The sequence below is a fragment of the Larus michahellis genome, chromosome 1 (assembly GCF_964199755.1).
Source record: "Larus michahellis chromosome 1, bLarMic1.1, whole genome shotgun sequence".
In the NCBI taxonomy this organism is placed as follows: Eukaryota; Metazoa; Chordata; class Aves; order Charadriiformes; family Laridae; genus Larus; species Larus michahellis.
In genome coordinates this window covers 44,798,434-44,821,639 of record NC_133896.1, presented here as the reverse complement: position 1 = coordinate 44,821,639, position 23,206 = coordinate 44,798,434, and the positions used below count along the sequence as shown (strand labels likewise).

At 38.6% G+C, this 23,206-nt stretch overlaps 1 protein-coding gene across 16 annotated transcripts in view; it reads left to right on the top strand.

Moving 5' to 3' along the window:
- The window catches only part of PPFIA2 (PTPRF interacting protein alpha 2), a 341,503-nt gene that overhangs the window by 87,325 nt on the left and 230,972 nt on the right, over positions 1 to 23,206 (top strand). For 4 of the 16 annotated variants that reach the window (XM_074574315.1, XM_074574282.1, XM_074574293.1 and 1 more), the window contains exon 1: positions 21,548 to 22,069. The exons of 9 other annotated variants lie outside the window; for them this stretch is intronic. In XM_074574315.1, the coding sequence (XP_074430416.1) occupies positions 21,989 to 22,069 (81 nt within the window). In that variant the 5' untranslated portion in view covers positions 21,548 to 21,988. Of the gene's footprint in view, positions 1 to 21,547; positions 22,070 to 23,206 lie in introns of those variants that run through there. 3 more of the 16 variants (XM_074574272.1, XM_074574244.1, XM_074574304.1) reach the window with 2 other exon arrangements.

Genomic DNA, 23,206 nt, shown 5'->3' with positions numbered 1-23,206 from the left:
AAGTTGCTTATGTGCACGGGTATATGTTTGCAAGACTGAAGCTCTGGATAATTATCTGAGTTAATGTCTGGCCTTTTTGCCAAAATTTAAAATACCCAGAAATTAAGAAAACAATATATCCCACATTTTTCCCGGTGAAACATTTTATGTATGTATTAAAAATAGCTTACAATTCACCTTACTCCCTTTTCTCTTGAATGAGGCAACAAACCTATTTAATTTTGATAACAACCATAGTAACACTCCAAAGGACCCCAATTAACTTCTGCTGTAATTGCCTTCTGCTTCCATTAGAACTGTTTATCACTAATTTTAGACAATACATAACACAAAGGGTTTTTAAAATTCTTATAACTGTGTGCATTAGCTATGGAAGGACTATAAATTTGAATTAACTAAATGTTGGCGTGTCTTTTTGACAAAAAGAAATCAAGGTACAGCTTGCAGAAAAGTTTGATTTTGTATGTAGTTTGTATTTATCACCTCTCCATTAAAGTAATAAGGAAACAGTAACAGACTAGTGACTGAGTTAAAACCTTAATAGTTAATATAAAGCTGCCATGCTGACACCAGTGAGTCGGGGACACATATTCTTGACTTTTTCATATTTTTCTTTGATCTCCACCAATAATTACGGATCGAGTAATCTGCATTATACAAGAAGCGCCCACCTCTACCTATGCTGTTGGTAGATTTCTTTTCCAGAGAAGCAAGCACTTTGCAGAGGAATGACGACCGGTGGAGAAGCCCCAACATACGTCATTTTTTCCAAAATTTATCCTCGTTCCAGTGAAAGACTTTCCATCTCCCCAGAATCGTTGTCCGTCGCCACCTCTTGCAACCCCCTTTTCATTTACTGGTGACCTGAAAGAACATCCTTAGAGGCTCCTCACCTGCTGCGGAGGACTCTCTGGGAAGACCCCCCCGGCAGCGCAGAGCCGCTCCCCGTCCGCCGCTCGCCCCGGCGGCAGCGCGGCGCTTGCGGCCGGCAGGCGGTGGCCGGCGGCGGGCCCGGCCTTGCGGCGGAGCTGCGGCGGCGAGCCCGACGGCAGGTGGCAGTCAGGGGAAGGGGATCGGGCCAGGGCTCGGCTGTCGCCATTTGTTGTGCGGGTGTTTGGGGGTGTTACGCAAACCGAGAGCGCGGGCGTGCAGCTGATTTCAGAAAATCAGCCTGTAGCCTTCTCAGACCTGAAAACGAATAGGTTACTTTTGTCCTTCAATATCGTATCTTTAACTAGAAATAATGCCTTGGAGTGCCTTTATGTCTTATAGTTGATCAACGGTCGCTTCAGGTTTAAATCCTGCATGAGATGTTATATTTTGCTAGGAAGATGTCTGTTTCATTTAATTCGTGTCATTTAACAAATAAGTCTTGTTAGGAATAAAATGAATCATGCACATAAATCCTCACTTCCATGTCCATTAAAATGAAAATAGGCCTCTAGAGCATCAGTGTCAGTTTGGCTATTCTTCCCCTGAAGATTTAGTGCCTAAATCCATCTTAAATTTGTGACATATATCACTGCATATCTGAGAAATCACCTGATTCACATGTATTGTAATACTGAATATTTGTAGATGTCCGTTAACTGCATCCTGCTTGACAGAGATTAGAAAGTGGGCCCTTACGTTTTAAATAGGATATGCATATACTTAAAGAAAAGCCTGCTTAGTGACTGAGGGGACACTTTCTAATCTCAGATACATAGCATGCTCTGCCTATTTACTATATATGGAAAACCATGATACTGAGCAGAGATTAGTGTGGCATTAAACCTTTGCATTTGCCAATAAATTACCTGTATGATGATAAATATTTTAAAATAATTTCATGAACCATAGAGTGTTTTTTTTCTTCTTTTTAAGTGTATCAGCAACTTCCCTAAGCATTTTTCTAAAACCTCTATTTAAAAGCCAGTATGCAACTTCGATGTGACCTTTGGTAGGATGATTCACAGATTATTTTTGCATGAATAGTTTGATACCCACATTTGTTCTCTTTGTATCTGCAATTGCAAGTCATATGGGGATAATTAGTTTTGGTTTAGAGTCAACCACAATGCAGTGGGAACACTGCATCTTTCACATAAGGTGAATTCCTTTAAAGTAGCTTCCCTTTTACTTGTTTTTGGCTTTGTTTTCCTTTTGTTCTTTCTGAAGAAACATCCTCATTGTTCTGAAGACATTGTCAACACTGCATAATCGCTGGTTTTTAAAATGCCTTAAGTGATAGAAACCCAGTGCAAGACATAGGGAACAGCGTAATATTTAAGTATTTGTAGAAGTGTGATACAAAATTTACATCAGCACAGAAACCAAAACCTAAAGCTTTCTCTTCCAGTTATGTCATCTTTCATGTCATCTTTCAGCAACAAGAAACCAAAAAGTATTCTGTTTTTTGGCTGGAACCTTGGGAGCGGCCACTGTTCACCCCACACAGCGCTGTTGTTCTCATGTGCTGCTCACAGACCCCCCCTTCTGCCGACTGAATAGTATGGAAAAAGACTGGCTCTGCTACCACTTCTTTTCTTATTAGCTGAAGTACCTACACGTACATTAAGATGCTTGTATGCTGAATTGCAGGGAAAACCCAATGCAAGATGGATAAGTCCTCACTTGGATGGTAGATGCAGTCTTTTTTTTTTGTTGGTAATTGTGTAACTGATCCGTTCTTATTGTCTCATACTTTTGTTTATGTGGCCTAGTTTCATGCAATGAGCTCCTCAACTTCCAGTCTAAGCTATTTTTTTTCCCCTGTGTCATCTTTGCAATATCTTTGCAGCAATATTCTGTGTCAGCAGAAACACTGTTCTGTGAGGCAGCCTTTGCTTTGTAACAGCTTTGAAACCTACTCATAGTATAACATTTGTTTTAACTAGCCTAGTAGTTTATTATAAAGTCATTAGGGGATGCATTTGGTAGTTGCGGTGTTCAGCGTTAGAGTTAATCACTCTTTGAATGATTTGAATGACAAAAACATTCAGTGCTCTGAATTTAGTCACATGGTCCTAGCTCAAACTTAGGTCCTAAACCCCCAACCAATCATGAAGTAAATTATTATGAATATATTATGAATTTGTGAATATATTCACAAAATCATAGAATCATAGAATCTTCATGGCTGGAAAGGACCCTTAAGATCATCGAGTGCAACCAAACAACCTACAATCTCTGCCACTAGAGCATGCCCTGAAGTGCCACATCTAGACGTTTCTTAAACACCTCTAGGGATGGTGACTCAACCACCTCCCTGGGCAGGCTGTTCCAGTGCCTGACCACTCTTTCAGTAAAGTAATTCTTCCTAATATCTAATGTAAACCTCCCCTGCCGCAACTTCAGACCATTTCCTCTGGTCCTGTCATTATTTACTTGGGAGAAGAGGCCAACACCCACCTCTCTCCAACCTCCTTTCAGGTAGCTGTAGAGGGCAATGAGGTCTCCCCTCAGCCTCCTCTTCTCCAAGCTAAACATGCCCAGCTCCCTCAGTCTCTCCTCATATGACCTGGTCTCCAGACCCCTCACCAGCCTGGTAGCTCTCCTCTGGACACGCTCCAGCACTTCAATGTCCCTCTTGTACAGAGGGGCCCAGAACGGGACACAGTACTCGAGGTGAGGCCTCACCAGTGCCGAGTACAGAGGCACGATCACTTCCCTGCTCCTGCTGGCCATGCTATTCCTGATACAAGCCAGAATGCTGTTGGCCTTCTTGTCCACCTGGGCACCCTGCTGGCTCATGTTAAGCTGTCCGTCTACCAGCATCCCCAGGTCCTTTTCTGCTGGGCAGCTTTCCAGCCACTCTTCCCCAAGCCTGTAGCGTTGCTTGGTGTTGTTGTGACCGAAATGCAGGACCCCGCACTTGGCCTTATTAAACCTCATACAGTTGGCCTTGGCCCATCGATCCAGCCTGTCCAGGTCCCTCTGTAGAGCCTTCCTACCCTCAAGCAGATCAACGCTCCCACCTAGTTTGGTGTCATCTGCAAACTTACTGAGGGTGCACTCAATCCCCTCATCCAGATCATTGATAAGGATATTAAACAAAACTGGCCCCAAAACAGAGCCCTGAGGGACACCACTGGTGACCGGCCACCAAGAGGATTTCACCCCATTGATCACAACTCTCTGGGCACGGCCATCCAGCCAGTTTTTAACCCAGCGAAGAGTACACTTGTCTATGCCATGATTCACCAGCTTCTCCAGGAGAATGCTGTGGGGGACGGTGTCAAAGGCCTTACCAAAGTCCAGACGGACAACATCCACAGCCTTCCCCACATCCAGAAGGCGGGTCACATGGTCATAGAAAAAGATCAGGTTGGTTAAGCAGGACCTCCCCTTCCTAAACCCATGCTGGCTGGCCCTGATCCCTTGGCTGCCCTGCACTTGCCGTGAGAGCTCACTCAAGATGATCCTCTCCATGATCTTTCCTGGTACCGAGGTCATGCTGACAGGCCTGTAGTTCCCTGGATCCTCCTTCCGACCCTTCTTGTAGATGGCTGTCACATTAGCCACCCTCCAGTCATCTGGCACCTGCCCTGTTGACCAGGATTGTTGATAAATGATGGAGAGAGGCTTGGTGAGCTCTCCCGCCAGCTCCCTGAGTACTCTTGGGTGAATCCCATCTGGCCCCATAGACATGTGTGTCTAGGTGCAGAAGCAGATCATTGACTACTTCCTCCTGGATTATGGGTGGGTTGTTCTGCTCTCTGTTCTTATCTTCCAGCTCAGGAGGCTGAGCACCCTGGGGATAGCTGGTCTGACTGTTGAAGATGGAGGCAAGGAAGGCATTAAGTATCTCAGCCTTCTCCTTGTCATTGGTTGCAACTTTCCCCCCTGCATCCAGTAAGGGATGGAGATTCTCCCTGGCTTTCTTTTTGTTGATGTACTTACAAAAGCTTTTTTTGTTGTCCTTAATGTTAGTGGTCAAGTTGAGCTCCAGCTGGGCTTTTGCCTTCCTAATTTTCTCTCTGTATAACCTAATGAGATCTCTGTACTCCTCGTGAGTTGCCTGTCCCTTCTTCCAAAGGTGGTAAACCCTCCTTTTATTCCTAAGTCCCATGCGAAGTTCCTTATTCATCCAGACTGGATGTTTTCCCTGCCCTTTAGACTTGCAACACTTGGGGACAGCCTGCTCCTGGGCCTTTAAGATTTCCTTCTTGAAGAGCGTCCAGCCTTCCTGGACCCCTTTGCCCTTCAGGACTGTCTCCCAAGGGACTCTCTCAACCAGTGTCCTGAACAAGTCAAAGTCCGCCCTCCGAAACCAAAGACGACCTCCGAGCACCACATCTCCCACTAGTCCTTCTTTGTGAGCAGTAGATCTAGCAAGGCACCTCCCCTGGTAGGCTCACCTACCAGTTGTGTCAGGAAGTTATCTTCCATGCACTCGAGGAACCTCCTGGCCTGCCTTCTCTCTGCTGTGTTATATTTCCAGCAGATACCCGGCAGGTTGAAGTCCCCAACCAGAACAAGGGCTGGCGATTGCGAGACTTCAGCCAGCCACTTATAGAATACTTCATCTGTCTCCTCATCCTGGCCAGGTGGTCTGTAGCGTACTCCCAGCACAACATCTCCCTTATTTGCCTTCCCCTTCAACCTTACCCATAAACACTCCACTTTATCATCACTGGAATCTAGCTCTATACAATCAAAACACTCCCTAAAGTACAGAGCCACACCCCCGCCTCTCCTTCCTTGCCTATCCCTTCTGAAGAGCTTATAGCGTTTCATCACAGCATTCCAGTCATGAGAGTCATCCCACCATGTTTCCATGATGGCAACTACATCATAGCTGTCCTGCTGCACAATGGCTTCCAGCTCATCCCGTTTGTTGCCCATGCTACGTGCATTCGTGTAGATACACTTGAGCTGGGCTACGGATTTCACCCCCATCCTTGGCCCTTTATCCCTAGGCTCATTACTAGTGGGCTTGGTTTTATCATGTATGAATTATTATGAATATATTACAGCTTTAAGAGTTGATTTAGGAAACACCGAAAACTGTTAGATCATGAACATCCTGTCAAAAGTTATTTACCATTATAAGTGATGCAGAACTTTTTGTTCTGTACTTCTAGATTTTTAGGGCAATATTATTCCCTAATAGAATTAATCTCTATTAATGAAGAACTGATTACCAAGTCGGAACTTATTGGTGAATACTCTTCATTTAGCACAGCTCAGCTGCTGGAAAAATCTTTATGTCCTCTCACTTATCATAGATGCTGAGCACCCATCATTATTGTGGAAGGTGATAGGGTATGAGGACACGCAGGATGTATTGGAAAGGGCCTGTGGTTAGAAACACCTCCAGGCAATCATTAACTGAAACAAAAGGGGAGGAAAAAACAGGTTTTAGTTAAAAATTGCTTCTCCTGAGTCAGCTGCTTGTAGCTTCATACTGCTGAAGGGTTAAAATAATTTGTGAAACAAGAAGACTGAAAAAAAAGTTTAAAACCCCTCAACTTTTACAAGCAGAGGTGCCTACAATTTTATGCAGTACTTCCATTTGCATGATTCAATATGATCTGTACTCTGGTGATTAAATCGGGAACACTTAGAGAAGTAGGATGTTGTCTTTTGGACTCTGCCGTGCCACTGATTACAGCTATTAGGATGCTGGAGTGTGGCGAGGGAGAAGAAAAAGAAAAAGCCTGCCTTCTGGCTAAAGCAGTTGAACGCTTCTCAGAAACATGCTGTGCTGCCTCTGCTACAGACTACTTGTGCGATTTTAGTCCAGTCACATAAACATAAATCTTAACAGACAATCAAGAGCTGGTCTTAACACGTGGTCTCCATTCTTAACTCTTGAGACCACATAAGGTTTGCAGGTCTCAAGCACTCCCAGTAAGAATGACAAAATTTCCTTGGTCATATCATATTTAGTTAGCTGAAAAAGGTTGTGTAAGGTACTTCCTGTTGTATGTAAAATTAACTGATGCTTTTGGCTGCAATTTGCCAATGTCACTTAGTCTGAATTACTGATACATACTGGAAAGTAAAAAACAACCTCATCTCAAGTTGCACAAAGGAAACAAGACTTTGAATCACTGGGATGTAATGGCAATATAAAGAAATACAGTTTTTTCTGGGTGGATGTTAGCAAGACTAAGTTAATTGTAAGGCTAGGTGTTAAGCAATTGGATACCTTCTTATTGAGAGAGCAACATCAGAAGTAGAAAATATTTTTAAAACCATGTCAGGAGAAAATAAAAGATATCAGACCACAAAGAGTGTCATCATCCAGAGTAATTTAAGAGGAGTCTAGAAATATATTCAGTTTAGAAACTTTTAATGAAGATCTGTCCTGCCAAATCAAGAAGACAAGCCAACCTAAAAGTACTATGCAACTGCTGCTTTCTTATTTCTATAAGATAAAAAACACCTCCATACCACACGGATTTAATGCTTAGGATGGAATACATGGAAGGATAAAAATTATTGGAAGGAAAACATGAACAGGCTGGATCGATGGGCTGAGGCCAATGGTGTGAGGTTCAACAAGGCCAAGTGCTGGGTCCTGCACTTGGGTCACAACAACCCCATGCAGCACTACAGGCTTGGGGAAGAGCAGCTGGAAATCTGCCTGGCAGAAAAGGATCTGGGGGTGTTGGTTGACAGCTGGCTGAATATGAGCCAGCAGTGTGCCCAGGTGACCAAGAAGGCCAATAGCATCCTGGCTTTGTTAGAAATAGTGCGGCCAGCAGGAATAGGGAAGTGATTGTACCATTGTACTTGTGACTGGTGAGGCTGCACTTCGAATACTGTGTTCAGTTTTGGACCCCTCGCTACAAGAAAGACATTGGGGTGCCGGTGTGTGTTCAGAGAAAGGCAGCAAAGCTGGTGAGGGGCCTTGGGCACAAGTCTCATGAGGAGCAGCTGAGGGAACTGGTGCTATTTAGCCTGGAGAAGAGGAGGCTGAGGGGAGACCTTATCGCTCTCTACAACTACCTGAAAGGAGGTTGTAGTGAGGTGGGTGTCACTGTCTTAAAAAGCGATAGGACAAGAGGAAACAGTCTCTAGTTGCACAAGGGGAGGTTGAACTTGGATAGTAAAAAAGGGTTGTCAAGCACTGGACCAGGCTGCCCAGGGAAGTGGTTGAGTCACCATCCCTGGAGGTATTTAAAAGGCATGTAGATGTGGCACTTAGGGACATGATTTAGTGGTGGACTTGGCAGTGTTAGGTTTAGAGTAGGATTTGATCTTAAGGGTCTTTTCCAATCTAAATGATTCAATGATCCTATGTGGAATCTTTTATGGAAGAGAATAGCAAAACTTGCAATTCAAACATTACGTTGTGGTTCCTATGTATGTTCGTTTCCTTCTGCAAGCACCTCCCAAAGACTGAGGTAGACTTTTGGTTCTGCATGGCTATTTCAACTGTATAGGATGTTGCAAAACGTGATATTTCTTCATCCAAACGTATTCTGAAAGAATTACTAGTTGTAAAAGGGTGCCTTGAATAGGAACATCTTTCACCTTCGTTGCCTGAGAAAAGATGTGAAACGTTTTGATCATATCTAGTAATTTGGCTCCTCTATTTCAAGAAAACTCTCATTCCTTAAGAATAAGGTCAAATATTTTACAACTGAGACCAACACTATTACATGATCCAAATGTTGTCTTCCACTAGCACATTTTCCAGCCACTTCTTTATTACCTCGTGCAACTATCATGGAATAGTTTTGGTTTTTTTTTTTCCCTTTTTTTTTTTTTTTCCCTTTTTTTTTTTCCCCTTTTTTTTTTTTTTCCCTTTTTAGCATGGTCTTCTCATGTTTCAACAGCTTTATGTCATCCTCTTTTAATATTGCTAAGACTTACGCTTTTCTGAGAACTCCTGCTGATGACTTGATCCCTCTTGGCTGGACCGTGCACATTGTTGTATAAATTATGTGTAATTTACATTACAAAAGTTGAATATTCTCAAAGATCCATTTTTCCATATTGAACTGCTGTTCTCCTATTCTAGGACTGAAACTTGCATCTCACGTCAAGGTACTTTTAAGATATATACTTCGTTTGGCCAATTCTGTTTCTGTATCATTAACTGTATTCACCTGAGTTCTGACATCTGATTACAAGACACATATAAATCTTGTGCAATGTTTTGATTGTATCTTTTTACATTTGGCTTTTCTCGATGTTTCTTTGCAAAACAGGTTTTCCCTTTAACAGGAAACAATCTTCTACTATCTTTGTAATTTTTATCCTTCACTGCTTTATCTTCTCATTTTTAAGATTAATAGGGTATATTAGCTTTTATGTATTCGCTTGAAACACAGATATTTTCTATGCTCTTGACAGCTCCGATGTAACTTGCAGTGTATAGTTCTGGATTGTTTTTTAATCCTGCCTGTCTGTTGGGTTTTGTCCCTTTGTATTTTTTGTATTTCTTTTATGTTTCCCACGTTTTTAACGGTGCTGTACACATTACATGCTTTGTGCTTTAGTTTGAGCCCTCTGTGTGTGTTTCTCCTTGTTTGCTGCTTGTGGTAAACTTGTGCCTGAATCTTGAGTCACCTGTCACATGCTGTTTCATTATTAACTGTGGATAGTCTTCCAAGTATTCTACATGGATAAGCATATCAAAAATTGTAAAGTTTTGACAACTTACGTCTACCCGTTCTCTCAGGCTTTATTTCAGACTGCATGCACTCTGTATTCAGGAGATATGATTGCAATATGTCTAGATAACATAACTTGTGCCAAATTTGTTGTAGATGACTTGCATATAAAGAGCCTTGAAGACTTGGCAGTACAGCTGCCAAGAATCAATGATCTTCTATAGACAGTACAGGCAGAGCACATTCTATTTCACATCAACAGCTAGGGATAACAAGGAAATGAATTAAAGGTGTCTGTCATGTAAGTGGTACCAATCTGCATTCTCTCCCCAGTTACAATGTTGTATTCTTCAGTCCAAAATGCAACTACTGCACTGCATCCGGTACTATTTATCTTGATTGAAGTTTTAGAAATAGTTGATTACTGTTGATCGTTCATATCCTATCTTCAAATATTACCCTAAACACCAAATGATTTTCAACAGCAAGACTGGAAATGTATGAAATCTTTTATGATGTGCCATAACTTTGAACCTTCTGGAAAGGCTTGGCATGTTTATATGCTAGTAAATCAGACCGTACTGTGAAATGTTCCTAGGTGGTAAAACACAACCATCTCTAGTAGTAATCTGTTGGCCCAGACCCTGGCACACTTTTCATTAACACTAATTTACACTTTTTCCAGGCAATTCCTAGTTATGGTGTGTGAATAGGACCTGTCCCAATAAGCAGTTTGCATGCAGCCTGTTTGGACACTTCAGCGTTGACTAGCATATTTGTGTACTCTTCTGTGCCAGTTGGCCACACGATTGGGAACTTTCCCAAGCGCATTTAGTTTACTCCTATAAATATAGCTTTCCCTTCCCCTCTAATGGTGTCACAGCCTCCATGCCAACTCTGTGTTGTAGCTTTGACAGGTTATGCCTGCCTCTTTCTTGCCCTGCTGTTGTCTCCAGCAACTCAGATAGCAACTCCACAGATGGGCAGTAAAAACGAGCAATGTTTGGGATGGGATTGCTTAGGAGGATGGTCTTTGTCTGAACTGAAACAAGTAACAACTGAGCTGAAAAAGAGTCTGTGAATGGGTATCAATGAAACATTTGTCCTTGTTTAAAGTTATTGATAATAGCAAAAGCTTATTTTTAGCCCTCATGAAAAGGGATGATTTTTAACCATCGAGTTTGATCTGACATGTAACTTTTAATCTAACTATAGCATTCAGCATTGAACAAACAACATTTTGTTCTCTAATAACTGTTTTCCATCTTACCTTTTAGATGCATTAACTGCAAAAATAATATTCCAAAAATTAGGAAGACTTTTTCAATTTCTTGTAAAGCAAATGAAGAGTTCACTGGTTAATTCAATATGTGAACAATTCAAAGACATATGAAGCAATAAAGTATCTTGTTCAGCTTGAAAAGAAACCAAGTTCATCTGTTCAGATATTATGAGGCGGAGTGTATGTAATGGAAAATTATGTGGAGATAATCATGAATGAGTCATTTGAAATTTTTAAAAAATAAAATCACAAGTTTTATTTAAATTGTTGACTCATCTGTGATTTATTTTCCCAACTGTTCTGTCTTCCTTGTCTGTCAAACCACGTCCATGGTCATCTTCAGTTAAACAGAGCAAATGTAGAAAACTGTTCCGCCGTTTAATGAAATTTCTTTCTTGGTCAGTGTCCGAAAGCTTTGAGTTACAATATGTGTTTTTGCATGTCTAAACAAGTAATTGGTTCATATGCCACCTGTTTATTCTGAGGTGTACTGTTGTTCAATCTTAGCAAACCACAATTAACTGCAATTTGAGTGCCATTTTCCATGCGCCAACTAGAAGGGTTGGAGTTTTGGTAAATGGACGGGAGTAGGAGTAAGAGAAAATGTTTCCTTTTGATTTCCATCTGGATGTGCAGAGAAGGAGCAAGACATATTCTGTCATGGTAAGCTGCTATCTGGAGATGTAGAGACAGATAGTGAAAATGATTAGGGGTAAGAAGGAATTTGTAAGTGGAGAGAGGCTGTCAGGAGTAGCACCGTTTGGTTAAAGGAGAAATAAACCAGGACATATTTATGTAAAATATAACAGCCATAGAGGAGCTAAACCAAATGTATCTATTTATTTTCTTCACAGAACAGAGGCCAGTGGGTGAAGTTGAAAGATGAAAAAATGTAAAACTGATGAAGTCAAGGAAATTATATTCTGTGTATAATTTTTCTATGTGTATCTTTCCCATAAGGTATTGCTGAGAATACATACTACCTCAGACTCAGGAAAGGACTAAATTTTTATATGGATAATGCAGGTTAAGTCTGTGGTTGGCTTGTGCCATTTTTTTTTTTCCAAATGAAAATTCTTCCTAATGCACTTCAATCAGGAAAATTTTCTACACGTGACAAATACTGTAATTTTACTATTCTATTAGCCATAGGTGCATATATTTTATAAACATCTTAAGTTTATTATATACCTGGTGCTCTACAATTTTTTAAGGATTTCCTGTGCCACCTTAAGCACATATGAATTAACATTGCCATTACTTGACACTTATAACAATTTAAAGCTGCTTGACAATATATGAAATTCTAAACAACATTCTGAGCTTTGAATTGTAATAAATGTATGTTGTATCCATTTAATATACATAAGAGATAATGTTCGTGCCACAGTGAGCATGAAATAAGCACTGATATAGTACTAAGAATTAGGAACTTCTTGGCCTGAGGTTGCTGTTATTTAACCTTGTAGATATGATTTAACTTCTTTGTGTCACAGTATCTCCTTTTAGAAAACCTGAGTAATTTTGCATTTAATTTTGCTGTGCTCCATAATTAGTCTGGAATGTTAATCTTGCATGTCATTAACGAAAACAGACTGAATCTGGATGTGACTGTGAATTTGTTGCTGCGGATGTTGCTTTTCACATCATTTGTTTTAGGGAAGTATGAAAAGCCATTTTCAGGTTTGTGTGGTTTTGGTTTTTATTTCACATAGTTATAGGAATAGTTATTTCTAATAGTAAATTTCCCTCAGGTATCCTTACTCAGTGGTGGGTTTTTATGTCCTTGGTTATGATATTTTCTTGTCATATTTTGACGAATTGTTTAACATTCAGTTCAGGCTCCCACGGTAGGATTCACTGCACCTAACTTCAGACATCTACAGCGTAGGCATTTCTGTCTTTACTGCCTCCCACCTCTGTGGTGTGATTCATCTCAAACTAAAATAGTCATCTAAAATAGGTCAGAAGCAGTGCCCCTTGAAAGCGCCTGTCTCTATTGACTTTAAAGGGAGCCTGTGGTAACACATAGGGACACTGGCACTTACACAGCAGATAAAGCCCACCGGAAGACGCTGATGTCAATTCCTGACATTGCTTCCTTGAAAGAAAGAAATGGAAAAGCTACCTTACATACATCGGCAAGGAGCTTTCAATGTGGGGATGTCGTCCTTGCTCAATAGGGGCCACATAATTCTCTGCTTCCCACCTGGTATCACTCCTCCTGCGGCTCTCTGTCCATGAATAACGCTCTTCTTTTGATCTAGCATCTTTATAGCCTTACCACTAAGCTTTCAGCATTTTCAAAATGAGCCATGAGAGCAGAACACCAGGCAGTAGTCATCTGCTACCATGCAGAAGGGACAAAATTTTATTTAAGGATGAGAGCAGTACTGTGTCAGCATCACAGCGTTTAATTCAGGTTCTACTACATTTTCATGCTTTGGAAAAGTAGCTCTTTTTCCTGGCTGCCCAGTCCAAGAGTAGGTTTTTAGACCGTGATCTTTAATAGCGACAGTTCTTTCTTCAGTTAATATTGGCACATACATTTGTTAATTATTGATCCATTTTCATCTAAATTTTCTACCTATAGATTAAGCCATAAGAATTTTAAGAGCATGTATATTACATTGCTTATAAGTTTATGGCACTTTTTAGATGCATGGCAAGATAAATCGTGAATAATGCTGCTTAGTCACTTGCATGATGAATATTGAAGGAAAATTTTGTTCCCTTTTTGTGTCATCTGGACTGAATGCAGAAAGGAAATAAAAAATACTTTTATTTTTCCTATTGCCTATTTAACTTGCCTTTTAACTTTTCTTTCAACATTTTCAGAAAGATAAATAAGATAATTGAAAATAAACATTAAATCAGCATTAAGCAATACAGCATATTCTATGATTGCCCAAGTCTGAATTACGAAGGAAATAAAAAATAAAAAATACATAAGTTTATTTGAATTTACACTTCCTAGCACTGGAAAGGTATCTTTCAACTGTATTTTTTATATCATAATTTTCTTCCCAGAAAAATGCTATGTTTGCTTCTATTTAATAGGTGTGCAGTTGCTGGATCGTTCTATATTTTTCTAATAGCTTGTAAGGGGAAATAAAAGTCTGCTGAGTCAAGAGCTGGAACAGTCATTTGCCCTCAGGACAGTGTTGCCTGTTTTATAATCCCGTATCTTTTCTGCGTTGGAAAGATGATTTTAGACAGTATCAGTAGACAAACACTCCCACTGCACTTTGGAAAGGGGAAATGGTATCAAGAGGTTAAGGACAAGTGCAGAAGAAATAGGATGCATTTTTAGAAGAGACGTCATTTCTGCTTTCTACCATGAGCACTCATCTTTCTTTATAAGGCTGTATGACAATGAAGCAATATGCACTATAGCAAAGGCTTGAAGTCTTTACAAGCTAGTATGTTATTACTGATATGTGGTATATACTTAAAGGAAAAAAGGCATTAGAAGGTTTGATTGCTTGTCTTTAGCTATAAATGAGAATTTTGCATTGTCTGCAGAAGAGTACATTTTGCGAATAGAGTTGGAGCAACAGGTCTGACATTTTTGAACTTGCTCAGTCACTCCAAGTACCTGGCCTGTTACGAGTACAACAGTGCGATCTGATGCTCAAAATAGCATATAACAGCATAGCATGGCTGAAGCAACTTAGAGGGGCTATTCAAAGACTGAGCATCCTTGAAAATTAGGTGAAAGATATCTTCAATTAAACAACTGAATTAATTACTGCTTTTGAAAGTATGACTGTAAATACTGTTCCCTTTATCAGTCCTTTTGCAGATTCAAATTCCAAGTGTTGTAATCCCATTCAGAACTGTTGCTCTAGTAGCTTCAGGACAGAAAAGCTACTAGACTAAATCTACTTTTGGGAACTTTCTTAGAACATTAGTACTATTTCATTTCTTGCACAATGCGGTTTTATGTTTTTTTTCTGGTTATTCATGTTTTGCCAGTTTATGTTCATTTCACGCAGAAATAAGATCACTGACACTATGGGAAAACTATGAAATTTTAAGTGAAAAAGAAATCAGACCTTGTTCTGCAAAGGCATACTGATATCCACAATCCTTACTTAAGTATTCTTAGATCCCGTGTAAAATATGGGACTAATCATTGTGAATTTTAACTTTTGATTCAGGTCCTTAAGTTCTTACTCAAAGGACCAGCTTAGCAACTTGCATCACTCATTAAGACAAAAGATATTTTCCAGGTGGAGCAGAAATAAAAATAAATTACAAAGACAATTGGCTTGGCATGAACTTTCCTGACAGCCTTTATTTTCTAGATATAATTCTGCTACTCATTTTCATTAGTAGTTTACTCTCTGAATAGTTTTTATACTTGTGGAAAAGGATACATCTCAGTGTATGTAAAGATTACAGTATTGTTATAAAATGAATTAATAGAATGAAAATGAATAAAATAATACCATTAGGAAGAAAAAGTATTTTTTGAAGGGATGAGAGGCAGGTTAGAGATAGTGAGCTGTACTAAGTTGTAGTGCTTGAACATGTTATCTCAAATTTGAATCTTCTTTTGTTTTTCCATCATAGGCCCTCATTCTATTTTTAACCTCATGACGAGGCACATAATGTAAGATGTTCACTTAAAAAGAAAAAACCTCTCTGCTGAGGATGATACATAGGCAATTATTATCATCTCTTATGTTCTTTCATAATTTCTCTCATCCTTAAAGTACTGTGATCTTTTGCAGTAATTTACATGATTTAGATTCTACATTTACTGGTAAGAAACTACTCCTGTTTTGCCAACTACAGTGCTACCACTGTGGATAATGTTGCAATATAAACAATTAAAAGGATGTAAATAACGAAAGTGCTACCTAAGTGATATGATGCAGGGTGAAATAACAAGCTGACTGTTTTCATTATTTCTTTGCTACCATCTGGGTAGCAGAGAAAACCTACCATTTTGTAGGTTTTGGTCTTGATTTATCAAGAGTTAATTTTAGATTTCATTGGAATTTTATTAAAAATACTCATAAATGCAGTAACTGCTATGATTCTGCATTAAAAAGTGTCTTTAATTCCAAAGAGCCTCTAGACTTTTAAATGAAATATGTAGTCATGCCACAAAACAGAAATGCAGTCATTCCTGGCATCTAAAAGTGAATGGCAGAGGACACAGGTTGTGTACTAAATATAGCTTAGTATCTGTGCTTTTGGCAGTTGAAGCCCAAGAGTTGTGGAGAAGAGAAAAGCATGTATCTTTTCAAATCAGGTAAGATTCAACTTAGTGGAACAGAGATAAATCTTCCCTCAATTTTTTTGTTGTTTTGTTTTGTTACACATTCTCACAACTCTGCCATCCTCTCCTCCTTTCACTCTCACATTATGCCGATGTCCAGAACACTTATCTATATTCAAGGATTATGTTTTCACTCAGTTTCTTTTTTAGACTAACTCAGTGAGTCACTGTCATCAACACATAACTTAAAAATAGATAAAAACAGTGTTTATATCAGGTTCATTTCAGTTACCTAATAAGCTTCTGTGTACAATCTTGATTTACTGATGGTCAAGTTGTATAGAGGAATCACAGATCCAGTGCTGAGGAGTTTTAAGTGTTTCAAGAAAAACAGAGTGGTACTCTGGATATTTCATCCCAGCTTTGTTGAACCATGCGGAAAGGGTGTCAGTTATAGAACTATTTAATCAGTAAGTCTTGAGTGTGTGAGAATTAATTTCTCACATCTGTGATGACCAGAACATTCTAGGCCACTGCTGCACAAGAGTCCTGGCTGTCGTCAACAATTGCCTGTCCAGAATGTACAAAAGGAAGGGAAATTTTGCTTCTGCCCAAGCAAACAAATTGCAAAATCAAGCATTGTGTCTTTTGGACTTGTGTTTTGGTTGCATTTGATCACTGTTGATTATGGACTGCATACTTGATGGGTTGTAGAAAATGCATTCTGGATTAGCTCCTGTATTCATAAACTCACTTAGATATTGAATTAGTGGTTTTAATTTTATTGACGTTTTATAGCACAGTGTTAGAAAAAATGAATTCTGAAGTTTGCCATTTTAAAGAGAAATAGTTAGAAAAGTTTGAAGTTGATTAGTTGATGTTAAGAGTGTTTTTTCAAAATAATTGCAATTCTTGGTGAATTGTCTCGGTATATGCAACAAAGCAAGGATACTTCAAAAAGGAATTACATTCATATTTGCATTTCCTCTGAAAATTTCAGTCATTTTTATTGTGCTTGAAAGGGAAGCCATTGTACAGAATACACCTGTTGGGAAACGTTTTATCCTTTACTATTACTGACATACAGTTTATGCATCTAACAGAAGATATTTCGTTCTGCAGTGTACTTGTCTTCATATGTTACACAAATCCTTATGTCTGAGCTTAAAAGAGGGCTCATAAGTGCATACTGACTTGGTACCAGCACTTTTTCTCTTCTAAGACACACTTCGCTGTACAAGCATTGGTGTTTGTGTATTCAAGATACAAAGCAATAAACAAGAAGGATGGAACAGGATGAACAGCAAGCTTTGCTTATCAATAAGATAAGCTCATCTATTTCTACAAGTCTTCCATTCTAAAAGGTTTTCTGTTTGTACCAGAAGGCTGAAAGGGAACAAAACTGCCTTGTACTATGTTTCATTTTCCTTAATTCTCTCTCCCTCTTCACTTTCTGGGAGGAAAGGTTAGTTTCTGAAATTTGCTATGTGTGAGTTTTATACGTTCTTTGAAGTATATTAATCTGTCAGATAATATGTTTTTGTGTTGCTTTTTTGATGGAAAAAATGGAACTAGTTTTGATGTAGGACTTCATTAAATGAGCTAAAAGGAACTGTAAATTAATTTGTATATGGAGAACAATCAGATGTGCCGTGTTGCTTTATGAATATATTCGTTGCAGTTTGATATTCAGTTTGAATATCTTTTGTCTGAACTGTGGTAAAGGTTTAACATCTTTTCAGCCATTGATAGTTGGAGATCAGAACTCTTTAAACATTAATAGTTTTCAGTTTAAAGCAAATTCAGGGAATTTTAGCCAGATGAGTAATGCACCATATGATACTCCTTTTATATTGATGTCTGCATTAGCAGATATTAAAGAAACATCAATTCCAGTACAGTATTGTAGATTTTGGAAGCTTAGTAGGGTTTCTGTGAGTCTGTGAAATAAAAGTGATGTGGTCTAGGTTTAATGTGAAAGCTCTTTAGTGTTCTGAAAATCACACACTGTCACTGCTCCTGGAGGAAGGCATGTGTCTTTAACATGGTTTTCCCTGATAGAGACAGAAATGAGAACAGTATGTGATATAAAGTCCATGTTTCTGGATAATTACTCATCTAATTTAATAAGAGCTGGTGATTTAAATCTTAACTCAAAACATCTGTTTTTCTATTGCAGTACATTCTGAAGAGAAACTATATGACACAAGCACTAGCATATTAAAAAGCTAAGTGTGTTTGTCAATTTTTAAAAAGCGCATCTTGTCCCTGCAGTCAAAGAGACAAGTTTTTGTAATAGTGTCCCTGAATTTTCAAAGTACTTCACATAACGGTCTGATGCGCATATATATATATATATATATATATATAAAAATATGTAGATAGACATATTCCTCCTTTTTTGATGTGCAACTTACTGTTTATTTAATACACATGTATATACACACATATCTACATATATCAACATATATCTACATTTTTGTAGGTGCATTTTTTTGTACATTTTACATTTTTTCCAGGCCCAGCTCCTCCTTTTAGGGCTCTTATGAAAAATAGTAGGGTACACATCAAAAAAGAATACTAGTTTTTTTTTTAAAAAATAATACCGCACAAAGTTTTGGAGAGTGGTATCTAATTAAAAAGCAAAGTCAACATAACGTATACAATATAGTTTCAGAGCTTGGTAACTCATACATTTAAAAGTAATTGGAACTAAAGCTATCTCAGGAGTATTGCCACATCTCATACTTACAAACACATAGGATTTCTTTTCTTTTCATATAGGAGATTTTTTTTCCTCTACTACAACTCTTTCACTTCACAGAATAATTAAATCATTCATTGGAAGACTCATTGGAGCAAGTATTTGAATTGGGATTACACCCTTGGCGAGCACTTCTACCACTGAGCTGTAGTAATGGTCTGTAGGCCTGTTTCTTGGTTTGTCGTGTCGGGTCTGTTCAGTTTCCTTTATTCTGTTCCATTTTCTGCTCACTTTCAGGCCGTGTTGCTTGATGCCCGGTTTAGTGGTTGTGGCGTTCAATTAGACACGGGAGACCTGGTTTCAGCTCCTTGTTCCAAAGAGATTGCGGAATCCCAGCTTTGGGGCTGCTGGCTTTTCTGAAATGTGACTCTCTCTCTCTGGAATTGTGAACACGCATTCTGCCATGCATCAGTTCATACTTTACTGAGTTTACCTATACTCTGACCGATTCCTGAGAGGAGGCTGGTTTCATGTGTTTCGGCAAAACATTGTTTTACACAAGTGTTACATCAAAATTACATTCTGATTCCCTGAGGGTCCTGCAAGAACGTGGTGTTGTCCTGTTTCACAGTGAGCTAAAAGAAAATTTGTAGTCATTACTGGGAGCATTTTCACATGAGGTAAAAGTTAGTGGAGGGATAGAGCAACAGTTACAATGCCATGCACTCTTTCCACTTCTATACTCATTAACTAGGGAGATGTGTTTATTGGAAGTTAAACGCGGGGTGGTGAGGTGGTGGGGTTTTTTGGTGCTGGTGGTAGTGGATTTTTTAAGTGCAGATTCCTTCACCTAAGCAGGAAATCCAAAACAACAGATAAAAAGATCAGGAGCAGTATTTCAAAAAACATTAATTTTTTTTCAAAATAATGGGCAGCTAAATTATGGTGGACAGTGATCCCAGTAAGAGCTCTCAGGTGTACAGTCCTGGAGGAACAAATAGGGACCTAGCATAAGGACCTGGCAAGTCAAATCACAACAATAGTGCTGTGATCATCAAAAGAATTATTAAGACTGTCACTAAAGCAGTTATGTTTAACTTTGGTATTGACCATTTCTTACAGATGTTGGCAGTATTTTTTTAGGAATGAACTAGCTTAAGGTTTAGCAAGTGTTGGGAAGATGAACTGAGTTTCCTATATCCCTGGTAGAAACAATGATTAAAAAGTTGTGAAAGTTGAAGCAAGAGAAGTTCAAAGTAATAGGTACAGTTATCTAGTAGTGAAATTGTCTGTTGGAGAAATGTACGTGGAATTTTACACATGGATTCTTCAAATTATGCATTTGATGAAGAAATTAAGAGGTAAATTTCTGTCAACTTGCAGGGCAAACGATCTTAAGTGTCCATAGAAGAATCTTTATTCATTGCGCTGCAGGGAATTAGCACACCTTTGGTAGGTAGATTACAAAGCAGAAAGTATCAACTCAGGATAAAAGGTTCTATACCCAGATTACCAACAATCTGGTATCTTTCCTTTGACCAGTTGAGGGACCCCTTTGCTAATACCAGCATCTAGATCTTCTAGAAGAGAACTCAAAGGGGGGAGAAGAATCTGTAATTTGAAATCTGGGTCTCAAGAAAATGTTCCAGACAGTAGTTTTGCTTTGATTCAGTAAATGTTATAGAAGCAATATCATGTTAATTATAAGAAATTGTTAGACATGACTAGGATCTAAGAGGATTTTTTCTCTTTGGCTTACAGAATATGATTATTATGGTATGCCCCACACTGGCATACACATTTAAACAGGCAGACATCTCTGCCTCTATCCCAACTCCTTTCATAGTAATTTTGGTTTAGAAGCTGTATTACCTTCAGTTGCTAAAAGCATTGAGATAAATCAGAATAAAAAACAGAGGCAGCCTGGCAACTCACCAGGCTTTTAGATTTTTGACAAATTTCACTTTGAAAGTACCATTTCTTAAGTGGTTTTTTGTCTCTCTTTTAAACGTTATGAATAAAATACAAAGTGCTTGACAGAACACGTAAACTTAGTTTTCCAACCACGTTACATCTTTTACCCTGTACTGAAACCCTACTTTTTAATTTTTGTAAATCGAACACTTCTTTTTTGTTGTTAAAAGGTGTCAAGTCCTTTGAATGTTACTTTCTTTAACGTCTTCATGTAGTTCAGATGATCTGTGCATGAAGAAAAAATGCAGTGAATGCTTTTTAGATGTTCAATACAGGTGTTCACAAGTATTACCAATCTTAAAAAATAACTGTTTTTAAAAATACTATGTACCGCTAATGAGCTACGCTGTAGGTCTATAGCTTTGTGAAGGCTATGAATAAAATTTCTACCTTATATTTAATAATGTTAGGTAAGCCTTTCCTAAAGAGATATTCACACTGAAGATGAGAAAAAAGAATTAGAAAAAAATAAGAAAAGGAAGGCTCATAATGTGTGTTATATTTAAATTGACTGTAGCTCTGTAAACAGTCTCACCATTATTTATTTCCCATTATTTGCACCAAAAAATTATGAAATACAAAAATTATTAATTTGGAGAGCAGTACATTGTTTCTTTTGTCTAGGCAAGACAGTCAAAACAAAAAAAACCCCACCAGCTTCTTGTTATTTAAAGCAAGTTTGTATGTGTTAACATAGGTGCCAGCAGCTGAAATGATAAAATTATCATTGTTATCAAATACAGCTATAAACTGAACACAAGGCATACTTCAGGTTAGTCAGAAGAGGTCCTCTGTTTTTCAGTGTGTGTGCTTGCTTGAAATGAAACTGTGTGTTATTGGTTAACTGGGATGCTTAGCATAATCACTTTGCAAGGCTGTGGTGGAGGGAGGTGATTATCACTGAGAACAGATGGGCAGGTCCAAAGCACTGCCAGATTCTGCACAAGCTCCATGTACTGTGGGTTCTAGCTCTCTTTTCTTCGGCATTTCTAATTTTTATTCATTGTGCATATTTTGAAGGGCTGGCTGAGCTAGAGGTCCTGGAGCAATGACCTTACAGTTTAGCTCACAGATGTAGGAGTGGGGAATTCAAAGCGCTGTCACTATACGTCTGAACGGATGGGGCAGACTGCATTTTGTATGATTGCCTCTCTCAATGTATGAAAGGATTTTTCTCCGAGCTTAGCACTCTACTCTGCATCTGTAGCTCTCTGTGGATTGTATTGTGTGTGTGACCAGAAATGATATTCTCGGATATGAACACTGTCTCTGCCTCTCCTAAAGTGCATCCTCCTAATGGGACCCGGTTTTATACTTTTCAGGTAAGTGAACTTTAACAAAACTGAAAGGATTTTTCTTCTGTTTAAATGATAGGTAAACTTTGAGTAAGAGTAGCTAATAGGTTAAGAAGCTTATGATGTGTTAATTAGTTTTGTATTGGTAGGAGAAAATATGTAAGAAATGAATATCATCACATTAAGCTTCGTGCCTTAAAAAAAATAGCATGTAAATTGTTCCTAAACAAACATAAAATTATGTTCACAATGATTTTGCTATTGATTGCCTTTCCCAATAATATTATCACCTTACAATTCATTAGATTTATAGTTCCTTACATAGAACCACGCTGTCTTTCTGTTTAGTTCAGATACACACTGTGTTGTCGTTAACAGAAATTCCAAATTCATATTATACAAAAAAATACTTTTAAAACTTTGTATGTTGTACCTGTCTGGGTTTTTTTTGTAGTAATACTGAATGTAGTTTATGCTATCTGATGCTTAATTTGGTTCATGTGGATAGTAATCATACATGTGCAATTGAGAGAGCAGCAGAATCTATTTTCAGGATTATTAAGGTTCTCAGTTTCAAGCCAAGTTTTGCCTCATTCAGGTAAATAAGCTTGTCTGGTTAGCTAAAGGTAAGAATTTATTATATGCTCTAAATCTAACATGCAAACCAGTCTAATTACAACCATCTTTCAGTGGCTTTTAATTAAAAGAAATCTTCAGCATCTTGGCTCTGGAAAACTATGTAATCCTACATTAAGATTTAACAATAATTAAAAAACCCACAACCCCCTGCCCCAGCTGCTCTTTATAGCGCTCCGGCCCTGCAGGGCAGTACGAACACTCCGATACTTAAAGTGGCAATAGCTTTCTCAGCTCAGCCTTTGATACAGCTAGGATTTAAATAACCTTCCCATTCCTGATCACGTAATGGTTTTGTCTTTTCGGTTACTTTATGCTACTGTAGAATGATGTCTTTAATATGTTAAAAATCCTGTGTATGCTACCAGAGCAAACAATCTGAGGCAATTAAAAGTTGAAGATAAAATGCATGGCAAACATCTTTCACAAAATACAGGTACCCCATTCTTTGGGTCCAATGACTGCATTTCATTCTTGTCTTCTTTTAATCTGTTGTTTTTAATTATGCTGTCTTGCACTTCTTACAGT